Source organism: Azolla caroliniana, unplaced genomic scaffold (genome assembly GCF_043228905.1).
Source record: "Azolla caroliniana isolate FFs.n. ecotype wild unplaced genomic scaffold, voAzoCaro1.0.p SCAF_9, whole genome shotgun sequence".
NCBI lineage: Eukaryota > Viridiplantae > Streptophyta > Polypodiopsida > Salviniales > Salviniaceae > Azolla > Azolla caroliniana.
The window spans coordinates 5,117,840-5,135,930 of record NW_028230444.1 but is presented as its reverse complement, the minus strand read 5'-3'; the positions used below and the strand labels follow the sequence as shown (position 1 = coordinate 5,135,930).

General features: G+C 37.0%; 2 protein-coding genes across 3 annotated transcripts; both read left to right on the top strand.

The window, feature by feature from the left end:
- The first annotated feature begins 2,902 nt into the window (after positions 1 to 2,902).
- Positions 2,903 to 9,895, top strand: LOC147859996 (glutathione S-transferase L3-like). 2 transcript variants are annotated; one of them, XM_087324712.1, is made up of 10 exons: positions 2,903 to 3,121; positions 3,268 to 3,336; positions 4,412 to 4,475; positions 4,663 to 4,746; positions 4,856 to 4,954; positions 6,027 to 6,147; positions 8,994 to 9,073; positions 9,175 to 9,282; positions 9,385 to 9,462; positions 9,558 to 9,895. In XM_087324712.1, exons 1-10 carry the CDS (start codon positions 3,087 to 3,089, stop codon positions 9,564 to 9,566), a joined length of 747 nt encoding a protein of 248 aa, XP_087180838.1. In that variant the 5' UTR covers positions 2,903 to 3,086; the 3' UTR covers positions 9,567 to 9,895. The 2 variants fall into 2 exon arrangements, with proteins under 2 accessions (XP_087180838.1, XP_087180839.1); XM_087324713.1 differs by having other exon boundaries at positions 2,906 to 3,121; positions 4,415 to 4,475.
- A 2,257-nt stretch (positions 9,896 to 12,152) lies between these two features.
- Positions 12,153 to 17,266, top strand: LOC147859995 (potassium transporter 26-like). The gene is made up of 9 exons (XM_087324606.1): positions 12,153 to 12,231; positions 12,616 to 12,917; positions 13,067 to 13,289; positions 13,619 to 13,888; positions 14,022 to 14,072; positions 14,382 to 14,642; positions 15,152 to 15,204; positions 15,434 to 15,803; positions 16,064 to 17,266. The coding sequence occupies exons 1-9, from the start codon at positions 12,153 to 12,155 to the stop codon at positions 16,990 to 16,992; spliced, it is 2,538 nt and encodes an 845-aa protein (XP_087180732.1). The 3' UTR covers positions 16,993 to 17,266.
- The last annotated feature ends 825 nt before the right edge of the window (positions 17,267 to 18,091 follow it).

Here is an 18,091-nt window from a genome sequence, read left to right as displayed (position 1 = left end):
ATTACCTTTTGGAAGGGTCTCTAGCGTCTCCACATGCCGGAAAAGATAAAGTTTTTTTTGTGGCAAATTGGTCATAATGTGGTTCCCGTTGGCGAATGGCTAGGTAAACATGGCGGCCCATTAGGCTGCCCATTTTGCCATTCACCTATTGAGTCTTTGAGGCATTGTCTGTGGGATTGCCCTCAAGATCAAAAGGTATGGGATAGAGGGTCTCGCCTCCTTGTGGCATGTGAAGTGGAAGGAACATCATCGTGGAGTGTTGTGGCATGGCTTGATCACTCTGTTGATAGGTGGATGGACGCCCTCAATGCGGATAGTTGGTGCTACGTATGCATGAGAGGCAAAATCACCAAGATTCGATTTGAGAGAGGCTTGCAGTCCGCATCCCCTAGGTTCCCGGACATTTGAATGTTGACTGCATGCTTCACCCTGTGGTATGTATGGAAAGCGCGTTGCCTAAAGGTCTTTCAGGATCTGGTGCGGCCCCCGAAGGAAGTGATAATGGACATATGGTTTGCGCTGATCAGCTGCTTACGAGGGCAATTAGACTAGGTTTGTAGCCATTCCAATGACGTGGTTACGGCACGTTTGCGCTTTTGGCAGAAATGGCGGAACACGCCTATGGTGGCACAAGGAGGAAGTGGCCCAAGGTGGAACTACCAGCCCCCACGCTGGCTGTTTCCGGCTCACTTACCACCCTCCCTTCGATGTTGACCCTAGGAGGTATCTCGTACTAGCCATCACTGAAGGGCACCGTTTTTAGCTATAGGTACTTACATTAAGTAGTCAGTTCGAAAGACGTTGTAACTAGTCTCCTTTTCTTGAACCTGATCGGAGGGAGATTCCCCGTTCTATGTATAAGCCTCCTTGTACAGTCTCTTTGTAATAATCCTTCCTAACTAATGGGAAAGTAGCTTCATTTTGGAAAAAAAAAGAAAAGAGAATGTCAAAAGGGGGTATGTACCATAGCTAGGAGGCATAGTCTTTTAGAGTTCCATATTTGTGATGTGATTGAGTGAGAGGAAGCTTTGAAAGGAATGGTGTATGTGTCTCATATGTTGCGCAACAAGGTCAACCATCAAACCACAAATTTTTGGTAGAAAATGCAACAATTGACCTATTCGTGCAAGTTCCCCTTCAAGAAAAGCCACAACCAGCTTGAATTAGAGGAACATGGGTTGCCATGTTGATTAAATTGTCCATGGTTTTAAGATAGTTGAGTAATTCAATGAGTAATGGCATAGTGGCATAAGATGTAAAAGCTAAGAATATATTATATGCTAGTAATTAACTATTTTGAAATGCAAAATACAATCATTAGCATTGCTTGGACATAGTCTTGTTGAACCTATCTTTGTACCCTTGGATGGCACCCTATCCAAGGGCACACATGCTTGGAACCTAATTTTAGTGGCCTCAATTATTCACTGAAGTTGCTTCATTTTCCTAGTTAAAGAACATGCAATATATTTGATGTACCATAATGTATAGTGAATATATTTTACATGTATTGCAATACAAATATTGTGGGTTTATCGACTCAATTGCTGATTCACCAGAAGTTCTCATCATTTAGATTTCGTTGAGTATTTAATTGATGCCCTATATTGGGTGATTTATGGGGGCCTAAATATCGAACTCAAACGGCATGCATTGTAAAATGTTTAGGGTTTACATGTTTAGGAGTTATTTGTGGCCATCATTTTTTGTAAGTTTCTCAATATTCAATGTTTCGTGAAAATTTAAATTCAGACAAGTGCATAGCCCATAACTATTGTTCTCTAAGGTTTCTTTGTTTCTTAACAATATATTGTTCACAAACGAATCATTGTCTATGATTAATTATGCATTGAATTTCAACAATAGCCATGTAGAAACACTTATTGGGACAATTATACAAGTACACATCATACCTAGGTACACTCATACATGACACTCATGTATTGGGGTCACTATGTGCTAAACGCACTATATGACAAGCATTGACGAGTGCTTAAGGCATATTTAAAGAAGAAAATTATCTTTATAGATTTCCTGTAGATTGAATGAAATCTTTTTCTTATTCTAATAGTAAAACCAATGTGTTAAAACGGAATTAAATTTTACCTTCCTTTGAATTCACGTGCTAAGGTTATTGTACTTATGACCATCCCTCCCCTCACCTGCCCCCCTTGTATCAAACCTTGACATTAATTGTCGAGACTCGAAAGGTAATTGTTTAGTTCACAAAACAAAACAAAATTCTTTTTTGAGTGGTTAATTAGTTTTGCCTAAAACGTAGTTGATCCTACTCATAATGCTATTGGGTACTTGTTTATGGTCACTCTAAAACCCTAAAAGTGTGATTTATAAAGTGTTATTCTTGTTTCGATATAACCTTAACAAGGCCACCTTTTTATCCTGCCATTACCATCATGAAATTTTAAATTCCTTTCCAATCAAAGGATAAAGAAATATGTATGAGAGATCGGGCAATCATTCATGACATGGAATGAGAAAAAATATGTAATGATTTCTTGATTCTTTACTAACAGTATCACCTCAATTGGACAACATTACTGAATGCACGAAAGAAGAAAAGAGAGAAGAATTTCTCTAGAAACCAAAAGAAGTGCAAGTAGGCCCACAATTGAACAAAGGATAAAGGAACAAGTTGACACAGGACAAGAATGGACTAGGTACATGCTCGATAAATGTACCAAGCTCCAAAGCGTCTTGGTTTGGTGAGATTCCATAAGGTATTTAAAATCATGAAATCCTCTCAAATCACAAGCTAGTCATCTTCTTCGAGCGAAAAACAGAGTGAAGCGAATTGTAAAAATTTCCACGCTCACAACTCTTGGTCAATGTCATTTTTTACTCCTTTATAACAAAGATTACATAGGCGTATGCACATCGTGGCATGTTGTGATTCACAATTTAGATCATCATATTGGAGTGTAATTTGTTTTCTAAGTAGTACTTATGTGCAAACATATAATGAGTCAAAATTGCAAGGTTTTATCATCTCTCTCAAACATTGATGTGTTTATTTGTTTTTAAGTGTACGTCGATATTGCTTTTCCAAAAGAAAAACAACGAAAAAGATGGCTACATCGGAGATCATTGAACTAAGAGACAAGTAAGTACATGCTGATTTAAAAAATGCCTAAATGTATGCAAATATAATGACATGAAATTAAATTTTGGCGTAAATGTCCAAGGAAATGATCAATTTATCATGTCCTTTTAAGGTAAGTGATAAATGTTTTGCATGAATGCATGCAGATTCAAGCCCAATTTGTTGCCTTTGAATTCCAAGTCACCACCACCGCCTCTCTTCAATGGAACACCGAGGTCCAAAGAACTATATTAATCAAGATAGTACAAGTCTTTGTTTACCCTTAACGCTATGCTTTTAAATTAGTCTTGTTTTACTATATGGTAAAACGCTCTTTGTTTGTTGCATAAGCCTATGTTGAATTACAATTGACCTTCTAAGGTAAAGGGATGATAGCAATAGGAGTTCCACTTATTTTATAGGTTTGCTAACGTCTTGGTTGTTGCAAAACATTAGGAAACACATGGTGCAAGTTGGCAATTGCATTGCTATTGGCGCTAGCCTTTCACCTTAGCTCTATAAATCCACTCTTAGGTCATGTATATGTGTAACATCGTGATCCCATATGAGAACACATTTTTTCATTTCGTTATTTTTGTGAAGTGATGAAGTTATGTGGCTAAGATTAGACATTTTGCCCTAGATTATCTTCTCCTTCCTTAATCTTTTTCACGATAACCTTGTAGCAAATTGAGGTTATTACTTTACGTTGTATAAGTTATAACTATTAATGCACCTTCTCTTGATGCACTTTTGACAAACTTTTCTCAATGAAAAATGGCACATCTCGTGGTTATGTATTTTTTTCATGGTGTTCTAGCTAGTACAATGTGTGTGCTTCTTCATTCAATATGTGCTTTCTTGTATGGTTAAAATTTACCTCGAAAATAGCACTCTAGCAAACCCTAGTTATAAAGCATTGTGTGCTTATGTATTTGGCCTAGAAATTTGGTTGTATGTATTGTTCATAGAGAACTAATGCATACATATCTATTGGAACTTGTACATATCTAGGGTAACTAAGTTGCCTCATATGATAAGCAAGGTGTCTCATAGTATGAAGGAACTCTCCCTAGAATGCCAGTAGTGTAGATTTTTGTATGTGTGTATGTATGTATGTATGTATGTATGTATGTATGTATGTATGTATGTATGTACATATGTATGCATGCATGCATGTATGTATGTATGTATGTATGTATGTATGTATGTATGGGCATAAATATGAAGTTACTTCAAAACTCCTAGAAGTACATGTCTCATAGTATAATGTTTAGATATACCAACAATCATTTACTTTATTTCGTGAAGTAGGTTATACATAAGCTTAACTTGCCCATATTCTCAACGAGTTTGGATTGCTCGAAATTTCAAGGTAACTACCTACTAATCCTTGATGTGCAGTCACATTTGTTTTTTGTCTTTATAGCAATCATAGAAGGAATGATGAGAGTTATCAACACAATAATATTATTATGTAAAAGAAAAGTGTGTCTCATGGTGGGAACTTTCCTTCGGGCACCGTACATGAAAGCATCCTCTTGTCTTGATGATTGCAATAGGGTTTGGAGAATATAGAACTCATACCAATCAATCTCATTGACAAGCCACAATGGTACCTGAAAAAAATATCTACTACTATGAAGGTCTCAATATATTTTCATGAATTTTCTCAGCATTGCCAACAAATGACCATAAATTTAACACACGAAACCTCAACAATCTATTGTTTGATTATTGCATTGTTTTCAGCAGGTTCCTGCAATGGAGCATAATGGAAGGGTCATAGTAGAAAGCCTCGAAATACTACAATATATGGAAAACAATTTCAATGGGCCAAAATTATTTCTGCAAGTATATATATTGCTAATAGAAACCATTTCTTTTCTCTTAGACGTTAATTTTCTATGAGCTAAAGTTATATCCATTTTTTACTACAAAAAATGGGAGTCAATCTTGGAAATCCAGAATGAATTGTTTGTGTACAATTCTCACTCTGCGATAAAGCTTCAATATCTATTAACATTATAAGGAGTTCTCATAGATGTCTCAACATGATGTAGATGTGTTTTCATGTTTCCATACACCTCTTCTAGGCATTGCAAGGGATTTCCTCCTAGGCATAAGGTCAGTAGAACAAGTTGAGTTCCGGGTAACTCATCCATTACCTTATCAAACTTCTTAAACCCGTTGAATAATTTCATGTCAAATACATTTATATGAATAATACTGATGATCATATAAAATAGAACTTTGAAGGAGGTTATTTACTAGAATTACTAGATGGTATCATAATGAATGAGATTCCATATACTCATAAGGATTATGTAAAGAAATCTAGATTTCATTTTCCATCCTAGTTTAATACAAGACATCTTAAGTAGTACACTATACACTCCATACATATTTTTGTGTCATCAATTTATAAACCTCCTACCATCCACTCAAGTAGCCATCAACATACACTACAAGCCCTTGCACATTTTGCATGCATTACTTTTAACACACACACACACACACAAGACAAAGTGGGAGAAAGAGATGTGTCCCAATAATGAGAGAAATCATAATGCTATAAGATACTAAGAGATAGACACATATAGTATTTTCGAATGTTGTCAGGAAATTTTCCTAAAATTATAAGTTATTCCTTGGGAAAAAACTTTAGTGCAAACTTAACATCAACAATATACACATTTTTCCTTCAATTTGTCATGACTTTCCATATGTACCTTACAGGTAATGCTTTATGTCTAAATCTAATTTCATACCTTTTTGGATACCATTATGAAAATCATCCATAGTACAATAAAACTTTGGCTGACTTATCCATGATTTATTCTTTATTTAATACATGTTCCAACTTAATTTGTAGGTCCAACTCCAAGTGTAACAAAAAAGTTATATTGACAATATTTTCATATAGGTATCACCAAAATGGGAAGCTACAAATGAACTTCTTAGAAATGCAGAACTTATGAATCAACGAGTATTTTTCTCTCTTAAAAGCAAGGACTCAGGAAAATCAAATTTGGATAAGAATATTGGTAAGACCCTCTATCTCTCTCATGCTTTTGTTATATGTGGATGATCTAGTGCTTTTTGCAAATAGATGCACAAAAGCTTATGACGGCATTGGAAAATTTTTGTGTGCATACTAAATTAAGTGTCAACGACCCTAAAACAAGAGATTATGCTTGTAAAGAGCCCCCAAAAAAACCATGCATTATGTATAATAATGAGCCACTTGATTGTGTGGAAAGCTTCTAATATCTTGGCCTTAAAGTTCCTTCAAGTCATAGATGGAATGAATATCCTACACGCCACTTAGAAGGGGGGGGAGCATATTATGCATTTGAGAACACATGCAATTTTGGAGATATTAAGTGTTGGGTCCTCAAGAAATACTTTTTCTACACTTTGGTGACATAGGTGTTTCTCTATGGGGCAAAAGTATTTTGGGTGGTAGCATCCATAAATCTACTTGGAAAGAGTTTGAAAATGTCCGAAAACATTTTCTTACAAAGTTTCTACAAGTTAACAAACAAATGTCATACACCCTCCTTGAGACAAGGTCACTTCCCATTGAGATCAGGGCCATAGAAAGGTTGTTGAATACATGCTTAAGGTTCTAAAAAGTCCCTTGCATCGACTTTCTAGGAACGTATAAGAAACAAGCAAAAAGATCCAACAGACGCATAAAAGCAAAATTTTATGTTCCAATTGGATGCAAGATATGGAAAAATGGTTTGGTAGATGGGATGCAACACACTTGCTTCATGGTGCATCACTAGATTTCTTTGTAAATGAGGCCTTTTTACAACGCTAATGTATCATGACATGGGACAAATGTGGAGGTTCACGCTTCACACATTATACTACACATGTTGCACCTAACTACAAACCCATATTCTTCGCGAACGTTGAAACCGTACACATTGATACATGTTAGAGCCCATCTTGTTATATGCCATTCGAACCATTGGTTCCATGCGACTTAGCTCACATGCATTGCAATGTGAGATAGGGCATTGGGGCACAAGTGATGAGAGTGATCAACTATGCACACTTTGCCCTAAACAAGTTCAAGAGTTTGAGTATCACACTTTGATACAATGTTCTGCCTTTGATTATATTCAACCATGCTTTCCACATATCTTCGACCAAGCTCAATCACGAATTTCTCTCACAATCACAATGTGCACTCTCGATTGCAACATTCATTGGTAATGTTCTTGAACATTGAGAGTCACTACTCACTTTCACATGTATCACGTGAATTGTAATATTTTTTGTCTCATAGGTCATATTTTACTTCGGAAGATGAAAATCTCTCTCTCTCTCTCTCTCTCTCTCTCTCTCTCTCTCTCTCTCTCTCTCTCTCTCTCTCTCCTTAGGAAGGAGACACACATCAAGATAACTTTTGTACTTAGGTCCTATGGGTCAATATTGGCCTCTTTATGGACACTAAAAAATATCTATCTATCTTCGTAAATAATGCCTTTCATTACAAAAGAAACACCACCATGACCAACTTACCATAAATTGTAGAGGTCGTGAGATCTAAATGCTGCAAACTCAATCCCAACCTACAAACCATTTTAGATTACAAATATGATTGGATGTCATCTTGTACAATTGCCTCTCTTCATGTTTGAGATTTCATGACTTCTCTAACACTATCAATTGCCACAAAAGAAGTCTTTCAATTTTGGAACATATTTTCTCACCAAACTTGTGAATCAAAAGCGAAGGCATTCCGCATATTCCAATTGAACCATAGTCCCCAATACCTTATGAACTCAAAACTAATTTGGAAATGGGCCATCATTCCACTATTGTCCACATTGCAAAACCCCAATTGAATGAAGATAGTCTTACTCCAATCAACGACATCCATTACACCTCTGAACCATTCTAACCATAAGACATGAAATAAATTGATGCCTACTAGGTTCTCAAGAAATATCTTTCCAACATTTTGGTGAAACCAATGCTTCTCTATGGGGTGGGAGAATGGGGCAATAGTATCCCTAAGTCCACTTGGAAGGAGTTTAAAAATGTCCAAAAGCATTTACTTACAAAGTTTCTCTAAGTCAAGAAACAAACGCTATACACTCTCCTACTTGAGATGGGATCACTTTCCATTGAGATCATGGCCATGGAAAGGGTTGTCCAATACAAGCACCACGTTCAAAAAAGTCCCATCACATTGACTTCCAAGACTCGCATAGGAAACACGCAAAGAGATCCAAATGACATATAAAAGCAAAATTTTGTGTTCTAGTTAGATGCAAGATAAGGGGAAATGGTTAGGAAGATGGGATGCAACACACTTGCTTCATGATGCATCAATCGATTCCTTTGTAAATGAAATCTTTTTGCTATGCCAATGTATCATGACATGGGGAAAATGTGGAGGGTCGTGCTTCACACAATATACTACATATGTTGCACCTAACTACAAAACCATGTTCTTCGCCAATTAGGGAATCTGCACATGTCAATCCCTATTAGGGCCCATCCCACTATTTGCTACCTGAACAATTGCTTCCATGCGACTTAGCTTGCACTCACTACAATGTGAAATAGGATGTTGGGGCACAAGTGATGAGAGTAATTGACCATGTATAATTTTCCTTGAACGAGTTCTTCCAAACCAAATCCTTACACAAATTTCTCTCACAATGACATTCATTAGCAAAGTTCTTGAACATCTAGAGTTCATCTCTTGCCTCATGGTCTATATTTTTACTGACCCACGGATCTTGAATTTTAAACCCAATTATTTCGTATTTTGCTAGATGACCAACAAAGTACACTTTCTAAGAAGAAAGGAAAATTTTAATTTTATGGATCAATAAAATATTAGTATGTTTCTTCTCATTTGTAGGCCCATTATTCGAACAACTTGAGCTTGCATTAGCAAGATTTAGTGTCGAAGGACCTTACCTCTTGGGTTCCATTAGCATGGTATATATCCAACATTGAAGGAATATGCCAACACACTCAAATTTTCATGATCTATATATTTTGGACACTAACTTGTGTAAACATTTGATTTTGAGTTACAGGTAGATTTTGTGTATGTCCCATTCATAGAGCGGTTCAACATATTGCTACAAGAACTTTTCCATTATAATATATTCGAAAGGAGGCCCAGACTTTTTCAATGGCTTGTGGTAAGTGATAGTTCCAACATCCATGAATATCTTCAGGTAAACTGAATCTAATACAACAACTTTTGGAAGAAATATTACGACTAACCATTTGATCTCTCGTAGGCACTAAATGAGCTAGGTGCATACACTAGCACAAAAGTTGATATTTCATTGATCATTGAAGATATGAGGAAGTCATTGGTATGAATAAACATTATATAATGCAATTTCTACTTCTCATTAATGTGTACATCATATTACTATACATTAATCTTGTTTTTTCGTTTACCTTTTAGGGGAGATGAGTGCAACATGGAAACCTACAAGTTTATGAGGCTAAGGATTACACTCAAGCTTCACAATCATGCTTGCTATTTCTTATTATAAAGAGAATGTCTTATCTTCTATAAGTAATGCTCATTGGTGTAGGATATAACCTCAAAGACGCTCTTATTGACATAAGATACCACATCTAATAAATGGAATGGCAATATTCAATAACATGTAGTATTTTCAACTACTCTTGTCATTTTTGTGAGTATTACTTTTGTAGAGAACCCCCAATTTACAAGAGGATTTATATCATCAATTATTAATAATGAAATTACTTGTGCCAACATGTGGCATTTTGAAATTGAGCTATGATCATGTCTTTAATTGCAATTATACTAGGGAAATTGTGAGTACGATGTCATGATGCTCTTGGTCTTGTTAATGGTGTGAAACTCCATTAAAAGAAAAGGTTTGTTCATCTTTCTCGAGCTACCAAGATTCCAATTTGTAATTTCCATTCTTGGAAGGAACCCAATTGGCATTGAGCCATTGAAGAACAAAAATAACTCTCGAAATTTGTATTCATTCAACACCAACAACAAATTCATGGACAAGAGGTGACTCCTCTATATAAAAGTTCATTCACAGAACTTCATGTGTGAATTATTGGTATGGACAATATATCAGGTACAAGGATCCTTATTCTTGGGATGCATGGGCAAAATTTGACAAATATGGTGTGCAATGTGCACGGTGAAGTGGAAAGTGTTGGTTTTGGCATGTGCACATGAAAGGAAGTCCCAAATCACATAACTAATGGAAACACTATACATAAAGGACGGTACCTTAGGATGCAAGGTAAAATGATGACGCAAACCTTCACATTAAACAGAATCTAGGTAAGGAGCCTTATGCAAAATGTTGCTAATGCATGAAAAAGCCAAAACACCATTATTAGGGAATGGTTAGATAAAATATGACACACATGAGGACATATTGTACCACATTTTTATTTTGGAATTATTGGGAAAAAAACTAAATTTCTAATGCTACATGTAGCATGGTTCTTTAAATAGCTTCATGGCACCATGCATATCCTTGGATAATAATCACATCATTCTACAAATTTGGAAGGAGGAAACAATTGCACCAATAAAACTACCACATTTTGGCATACATATTTACTAGTGCAGTGCAAGTGGATTTTTGCTTGACCCCATTTGTGATAAAACATGACTTGATACGAGCATATCCCTCCATTGACGAATGAGTATTAAGGATTGATTGATTGTGAAAATCTCAACATCGGACCAAAACATCATACGTATGTGTGTGTGCGTGTGTGTGCGTGTGTGTGTGTGTGTGTGAGAGAGAGAGAGAGAGAGAGATTGTGCCCAATGTTAGGATTAAAAACAATAGAACAAGTTGTTCAAATCTACGACAACTTCTTCTTGCTATAATGCAAAAAATTTAGTTAGCAATGATATGGATCCAAGTCATCCCTATAGGACGATATCCATGCGATTCAATTACAAGGAAGTTGGTTTTGATTCAATGAAGACATAGCAGATTCATCCTGCAATGTGCAAGTTGGTTAATTGCCCTATGGGGTTTGGGGGAGGGGGGGGGGGGGGGTTCGAGGCATCTTGATGGGCATCATGATATTCATGCAAGTCGATTCATATCATTGGATTAAATGTAGTGACGTTTCATGCTTGTTGATGCAATGAATGCAATAATCACATAATGACCATCATGATATTCATACGAGTCTATTCATATTGTTGGATTAACCGTAGTGATGTCTCATGCTTGTTGACACAATGAATGGCAAGAATCATATCATGGGGGTCATGATGTTCATGCGAGTCAATTCATATCGTTGGATTAAACTTAATGATGTCTAGTGCTTGTTGACACAATGAATGACAACAATAAGATAATGGGCATTGTGATATTCATATGAGTCGATTCATGTCGTTGGATTCAACGTAGCAACGTCTCGTGCTTGTTGACACAATGAATGACAATGATCAAATAATGGGCATCATGATATTCATACAAGTCAATTCATATTGTTGGGTTCAACGTAGCAACATCTTGTGCTTGTTGACACAGTGAATGATGATACTCAGATAATGGGGGGTCATGTTTGATATCTCGAGTCGATTCATGTCGTTGGATTCAACGTAGTAACGTCTCGTGCTTGTCCACACAATGAATGACAAGAATCAGATAATGGGGGAGGGATCATGATTGATATTCACGCGAGTCGATTCATATCGTTGGATGGATTAAACATAGCAACATCATCTCATGCTTGTTGACACAAGGGAATACAGGGATCAGTTATTCATGTGAGTCGAGTTGATTCATATATCATTGGATTGGAAATGTAGCAACGTCTCGTGCTTTGTTGGCACAATGAATGTGTACAAGGAATCAGAATAACAGGTGGCATCATGATATGGAGGCGGGTCGGATTCACAACGTTGGATTAGACGTAAGTAGTAGCGATGGAAGTGTCGGGTGGTGCTGCTAGTTGATGCAATGCAATAATGAATGCGGGAATCAGGAAGTGTTAGTGTGGGCATTATGTGTGAGAGCCATGTCCATGGATGGATGGATGGATGGATGGATGGATGGATGGATGGATGGATGATGATGATGATGATGATGATGATGATGATGATGATGGTACACATGTAAACACATATGTACCCATTAGATTCCATGCCCTACTCTTTGGAACTCTTTCCTTAATGGTTTCTAGAACAGAAAAAGAAAAAGAAACATTAGGAAAAAAAAAAGCAACCCAAAAAAGCACCCAAAAATCAGAGGAAAAGCAAAACCCAAAACAAATCCCCGATCAACGCACGCTCTTTATCCTACCACGCTCTTTTTCTGGCTTTGTCTCTGTTTCCTTTTTCTATTCTTCTTTTTTTTTGTTTCTTCTGTTGGTGTGGTATTATTGCTTGATCGATTTTGAGATTCATTTGGAAAGAAAGAAGAAGAAGTAGAATATTAAGAAGATGATGGTGAATGAGTGGAACCAATACTATAGAGGAAAAAAACCAGAAGAAGGGGAAGAAGAAGAAGAAGAAGAAGAAGATGATGATGATGATGATGATGATGATGATGATGGAGAAGAAGAAGATGAAGAGGTGGTGGTAGTGGTTAATGATAACTACCATCACCAACCCATGACTAATGATACAAGTTTTAGTATTGAATGTGTGAAAGATGATGAAACCACCTATGATGAAGAAAGAAGATGCGTTAATCATAACAATAATCACGTGATTAGCACTAATCCCCAACAATCCATTGCTCGTTCCCTCTCAGAAGCTTATTTTCCTGATCAACATCCTTTAAAACACAAGGTACTTATACACACACGCACACGCATGCACGCACGCATTAAGCATTGGTGACTAATGATATAATCTTTTGTTTATTGATTAAATTGGCAATCTTTAATGCAAGGGAATATTGTTACTGGTGTCTTTTTGTTTTTAATTCATCATGGTAGATATATGGAGCTTGGGAGACCATCCTTATGGCTTACCAGACACTTGGTGTGGTTTACGGTGACCTTGGCACATCCCCGCTATACGTGTTCTCCTCACTTGAGTATCCGCTGTCAACCTCAGAAGACTTCCTCGGCGTCTTGAGCCTCATCTTCTGGTCCCTGACCATGATAGCTCTCGTTAAGTATGTGTTCATCGTTCTCCGAGCTGATGATCATGGCGAAGGTATCGAAAAGAAACAATTTTGAATATATCCAATATATGTATGTATGTATGTATGTATGTATGTATGTATGTATGTATGCTTTGGCAGATTATGATCTCTAGGGAAAAGTGCTCAAATGACTACATAGGAGTTTTCAATATTTTATCCAGGAATGCCAAATTCCTGAAAATTTTGGGATAATACTCTTGGTTGAATGTACCCAACATGCTAGGGGAATTTTGGTGTTTTAAAATCACCATTTTATATAGTCTTTTATGTCGTCCGACAAGTTTGTTGCAGTTCGACTCGGAATCGGATTTGATTGAGTTATGCCCAACATGATTGGCAGGTGGTACATTTGCATTGTATTCATTGCTATCACGGAACATAAACCTGAGGCCAGACCGCAGGAAGTCGAAGCAGTTAACACGTCTGGAATCTGATTCTGAGCTTAGGTTCTATGGATCCACACCGGGGCAGACTCGGTCTAGTAGTATGAATGCAAAGGCACTTAAGTTTATTGAGGAAAGCAGGTTTGCGCAGAAGGCACTCATGTGGTTAGTGATGTTGGGGACATGTATGGTTATAGGAGATGGGGTCCTGACACCTGCCATTTCTGGTAAAACAAAACTCAATTCATTTTATTTTATTTATGTTGCTATCAAATATATTATTTTTCTGACATACTTATCACATTAAGTACACTTTTCTGCAAGTTATTGTTTATATATGTGTGTGTTTGTTTTCTCCAGTGCTGTCGGCGATCGGTGGCATCAAGTCACAAAACCCTAGCCTAAACCAGGGTGAAAAATTCTTAGCTTTTTCTTCTTCTTCCTTTTTGATCAAATCGGTATATTATTGTTGATGTTTTGTTTTTCTTTTGTTTGCCTCCTTTTCTTCATGAATTTGAGTATTGGTTTGAATATATTTAATTGGTTTTCGACATGCTTTCTTTATGAAATTCGGTCTGTTATTGATGTTCTTTTTTACATGATTTTTTTTTTTGTCAGCGTGACAAAATCCATGCTATTCTTTGTTAAACAAAGATGTTTTCTGTTTCATACAACATTTTGATCCGACCGCAAACTACGTGGGCTCATGTTTTTATGCAGATGCCGTAGTGATTGTATCGGCAGTTATTCTACTATTTCTGTTCCTCCTACAAGGCTTCGGAACACACAAAGTCAGCTTCCTGTTTTCCCCAATAATGGTTGCATGGTTCCTCAGCACCGCACTGATCGGTGTTTACAACATCATCGTATACTATCCGGGAGTTTTCAAGGCTCTCTCTCCACATTATATCCTTCTCTTTTTCATGCATCATGGCAAGCATGGATGGGTAATGTTGGGAGCCATCGTGTTATGCATAACAGGTAATGCTGGTCTGACACTTGTCATTTGGGTGGTAAAACATTGGGCACTCGAAAAGCACCTAAAACCTGGTAGGCAGGGTTTAGGATTCAGAATCTAACATTATGGTTGGAAAATGGGGAACATTAAGGAAAATGTATTCGTCTTCACATGGTACAATGGAGAATTTGCGAGAAAGAAGGGGCCTCTTTACCATATGGGAAGCTGGGAAAGATCATTCATGCAATCCCAACCCCCCCCCCCCCCCCCTTCAATCCTCATTGCACCTTGTCCACTATCCGACACACTACTATTCCACAAATTGGAAAACTGTCCAAAACATTCCCATGATACATAGCTAGGTATACTCTGTCACACATACAAAAGCTCATAACGTTGAATATTGTAAGGTCAGAAACAGGAGGGAAAGTGGGCACTTAAATCAGGCTACTCAGAAATATTTAAGAACTCTTTGAGGTTTAATTAGTTCCCAGTAAATTGATTTGAACAAATTTTATGTGCATTGATATAGGTGCCGAAGCTATGTTTGCAGATTTGGGTCATTTCAATAAGCGGTCTATCCAGGTACTGTGCATCATATATGATTGTGTTTCTTAGTGTGCATTATGTGGAACTTTATCTTTTTGCATTCCATCAAATGTTATTTCAGGTCAATTGTAGGAACCCTGATACTTCTAGTCTAATTTAAAAGTCTTTGTTCTTCTTGGCTTTTGATAGTGATGACTTAACTTGGTTTTCTTTGTATGTTGCAATACATTTCACTCTCTATGGGAACCACCCCCAATATTAACAGATTGCCTTCTCGTTCATCGTGTACCCATCCTTGATCCTTACATATGCGGGAGAAGCAGCCTATTTGATCAAAAACCCGTCCGATCTTGGGGATGCATTCTTCAAATCCATACCCAAACCCGTATTTTGGCCAATGTTTGTCGTATCCACACTCGCGGCGATAGTAGCTAGCCAGGCTCTCATATCAGCTACCTTTAGCATTGTCAAGCAGTCGGTGGCGCTTTCTTGTTTCCCAAGAGTGAGAATCGTTCACACATCAGAGAAGTCCGAAGGCGAGGTCTACTCACCCGAAGCCAACTATTGCTTGATGATCCTTTGTATAGCAGTCGTCCTCGGATTTCAAAGTGGGACACAAATAGGAAATGCGTTTGGTACCTATTCATCTTTATAATACTTCTATATGTATCTCAAGTTGTCCTTAACATTTTTGTCTTTATTTGTTTTAATGTTTCTACTTAGTTTTTCTAACTAGCTTAAATCTCATGTAATAGATGATATTTTCAAGCCACCTTTATTTCGTCCCCATCCTCTTGCTCGGTGTTATGTTTCTATATCTTGTCGTGACTTTGAAGAACAATGCCTATTGTTTCGTGGTCGGTTTACGCTTATACTTTCTTTTCTGTTTGTGCAGGAGTTGCCGTCATATGTGTCATGCTCATCACCACACTATTGGTGACATTGGTCATGATTGTTCTATGGAAGTTGCCTCTTCCCATTATCTTGTGTTTTTTCTGCACCTTTGGCTTTATTGAAGGGGTTTATTTAACGTCCGTCCTAAATAAGGTGCCCCAAGGTGGTTGGGTACCATTTGCAATCGCTTTTTTTTTCCTCATCATCATGCTATCATGGATCTATGGAAGGCAGAAGAAGTATGAGTATGAGGCATCAAGAAAAATCTCAAAACAAGAGCTCCAGAAGCTTCTCTTTGACGATAGCGTTGTCCGAGTACCAGGTGTTTGCTTATTCTACAGTGATCTAGTACATGGGCTACCTCCTATCATAACCCATTATGTAAGATGTGTTGGGACTCTACATCAAGTATTGGTGTTCGTCACAATTCGTTACATACCCGTGAGGACAGTGTTACCTGATGAGAGATTTCTCGTGGACCGGTTTCCATATAAAGGAGTTTATCGATGCATTGCAAGATATGGCTATATGGATTTAATGAGCATACAACATGCCACCATTTTGGATGAAATAATCAATTGCCTAAAGAAGCATATTTCTAATGAGGACCGATTGTCTTGTGATGGAAACAACACATTCAATCCCAAGGTAAATCATGTGCCGGAAGATGAAGGTATGGAGGGGCAAGAAGCATTTAGAAAACAGGAAGAGGAAACAGAAGCCAGAGAGTTGGAGGCGGCGGTGACGAAAGGTGCGATTTATGTGTTGGGTAAGATAAACTTACAAACTAGTGCTAGTACAAACTGGCTTGAGAGCTTTGTTATAAACCATCTCTACCATTTCTTAGCGACAAATTGTAGGTCGGCATTGGCTTTCCTCGACATCCCCCCTTCACAATTTCTCCAGGTGGGGATGACATATCAAATCTAAGTAATGCTCAAGATAAAGAAAGTTTACTTCTCCAATCCCAACGCGTGACCAGGATGACAATGATAACAAAGTCTCTCTCTCTCGCTCCATCACGTGCGATATAAGTGTAGATGATTTTGTATTCATCATGTCTCTCTTATGATGAAGTCCACATGACACAATAAGAAAAACATTTCAGTTGATTATATATGTCATTTATTGCCGCTGATATTAATAGAAAATGTACAGAAATGCATGTATCTATTTCTTTGCTTGTGTGGTAAAAGCAAGGTTTTGTCGATTGAAGATCCGATATTTTGAGTGTCCGAGAACTAAACACATGCATGTAAAACAACTTGTAATGTCCTATGTAATAGACATATACAAATAAAATGTAGCGTTTTTTTTAATGTCTGATGTATTGTGCATATAATGTTTTATGGAAAGTTAAATCTTGCAAACATGCTTATGTTTGATAAGCTTTGTCATTGAAAATCGCAAACATTAGTACGGTTTTTGACTCCAATGGTTTTACGATACGGTTTGTATCATATTCCCACGTTGTACCACTTTGATGTATATGCATTAATCTATTTATAATGTCAAGTTAATCATCAATAGAGTATTAGTTCCTAATATTCTATATTGCCAACCAATGCATGATTCCTATATTTTATATAATATGAAGGCATGCTTCAATATTTTGAACTTCCTTTCGATGCTATAAATCCATTCTTTTAAGAATGTTTTTAATTCAATTCAAATAAAATTATATATATGTGTGCATAAAGTGGCTTTAGTTGAGTGGCCCATGGCCATCACCTTTGATATTGAGTTTTGAGTATGGTCCTTTGTAAATGTAATAATTTGCATTATCATATAAACAGAATTGAAAGCCTGACAAGCCTCATTTATACCTAAAGTATTTGTTGTTCTAGCATTATGTTTTCGAAATTTATGTTTATAATATTACCTTGATTATACGCATTTGTAATAAATCCTTAAGGGGGTTGTTATAACTCATGATTCTATATATTATACCAATTGAAGCCTTTTTGAAAGACAGATCGACATTCATGTATACATTGGAAATGTAAAAATATGATCACATTATGATTTG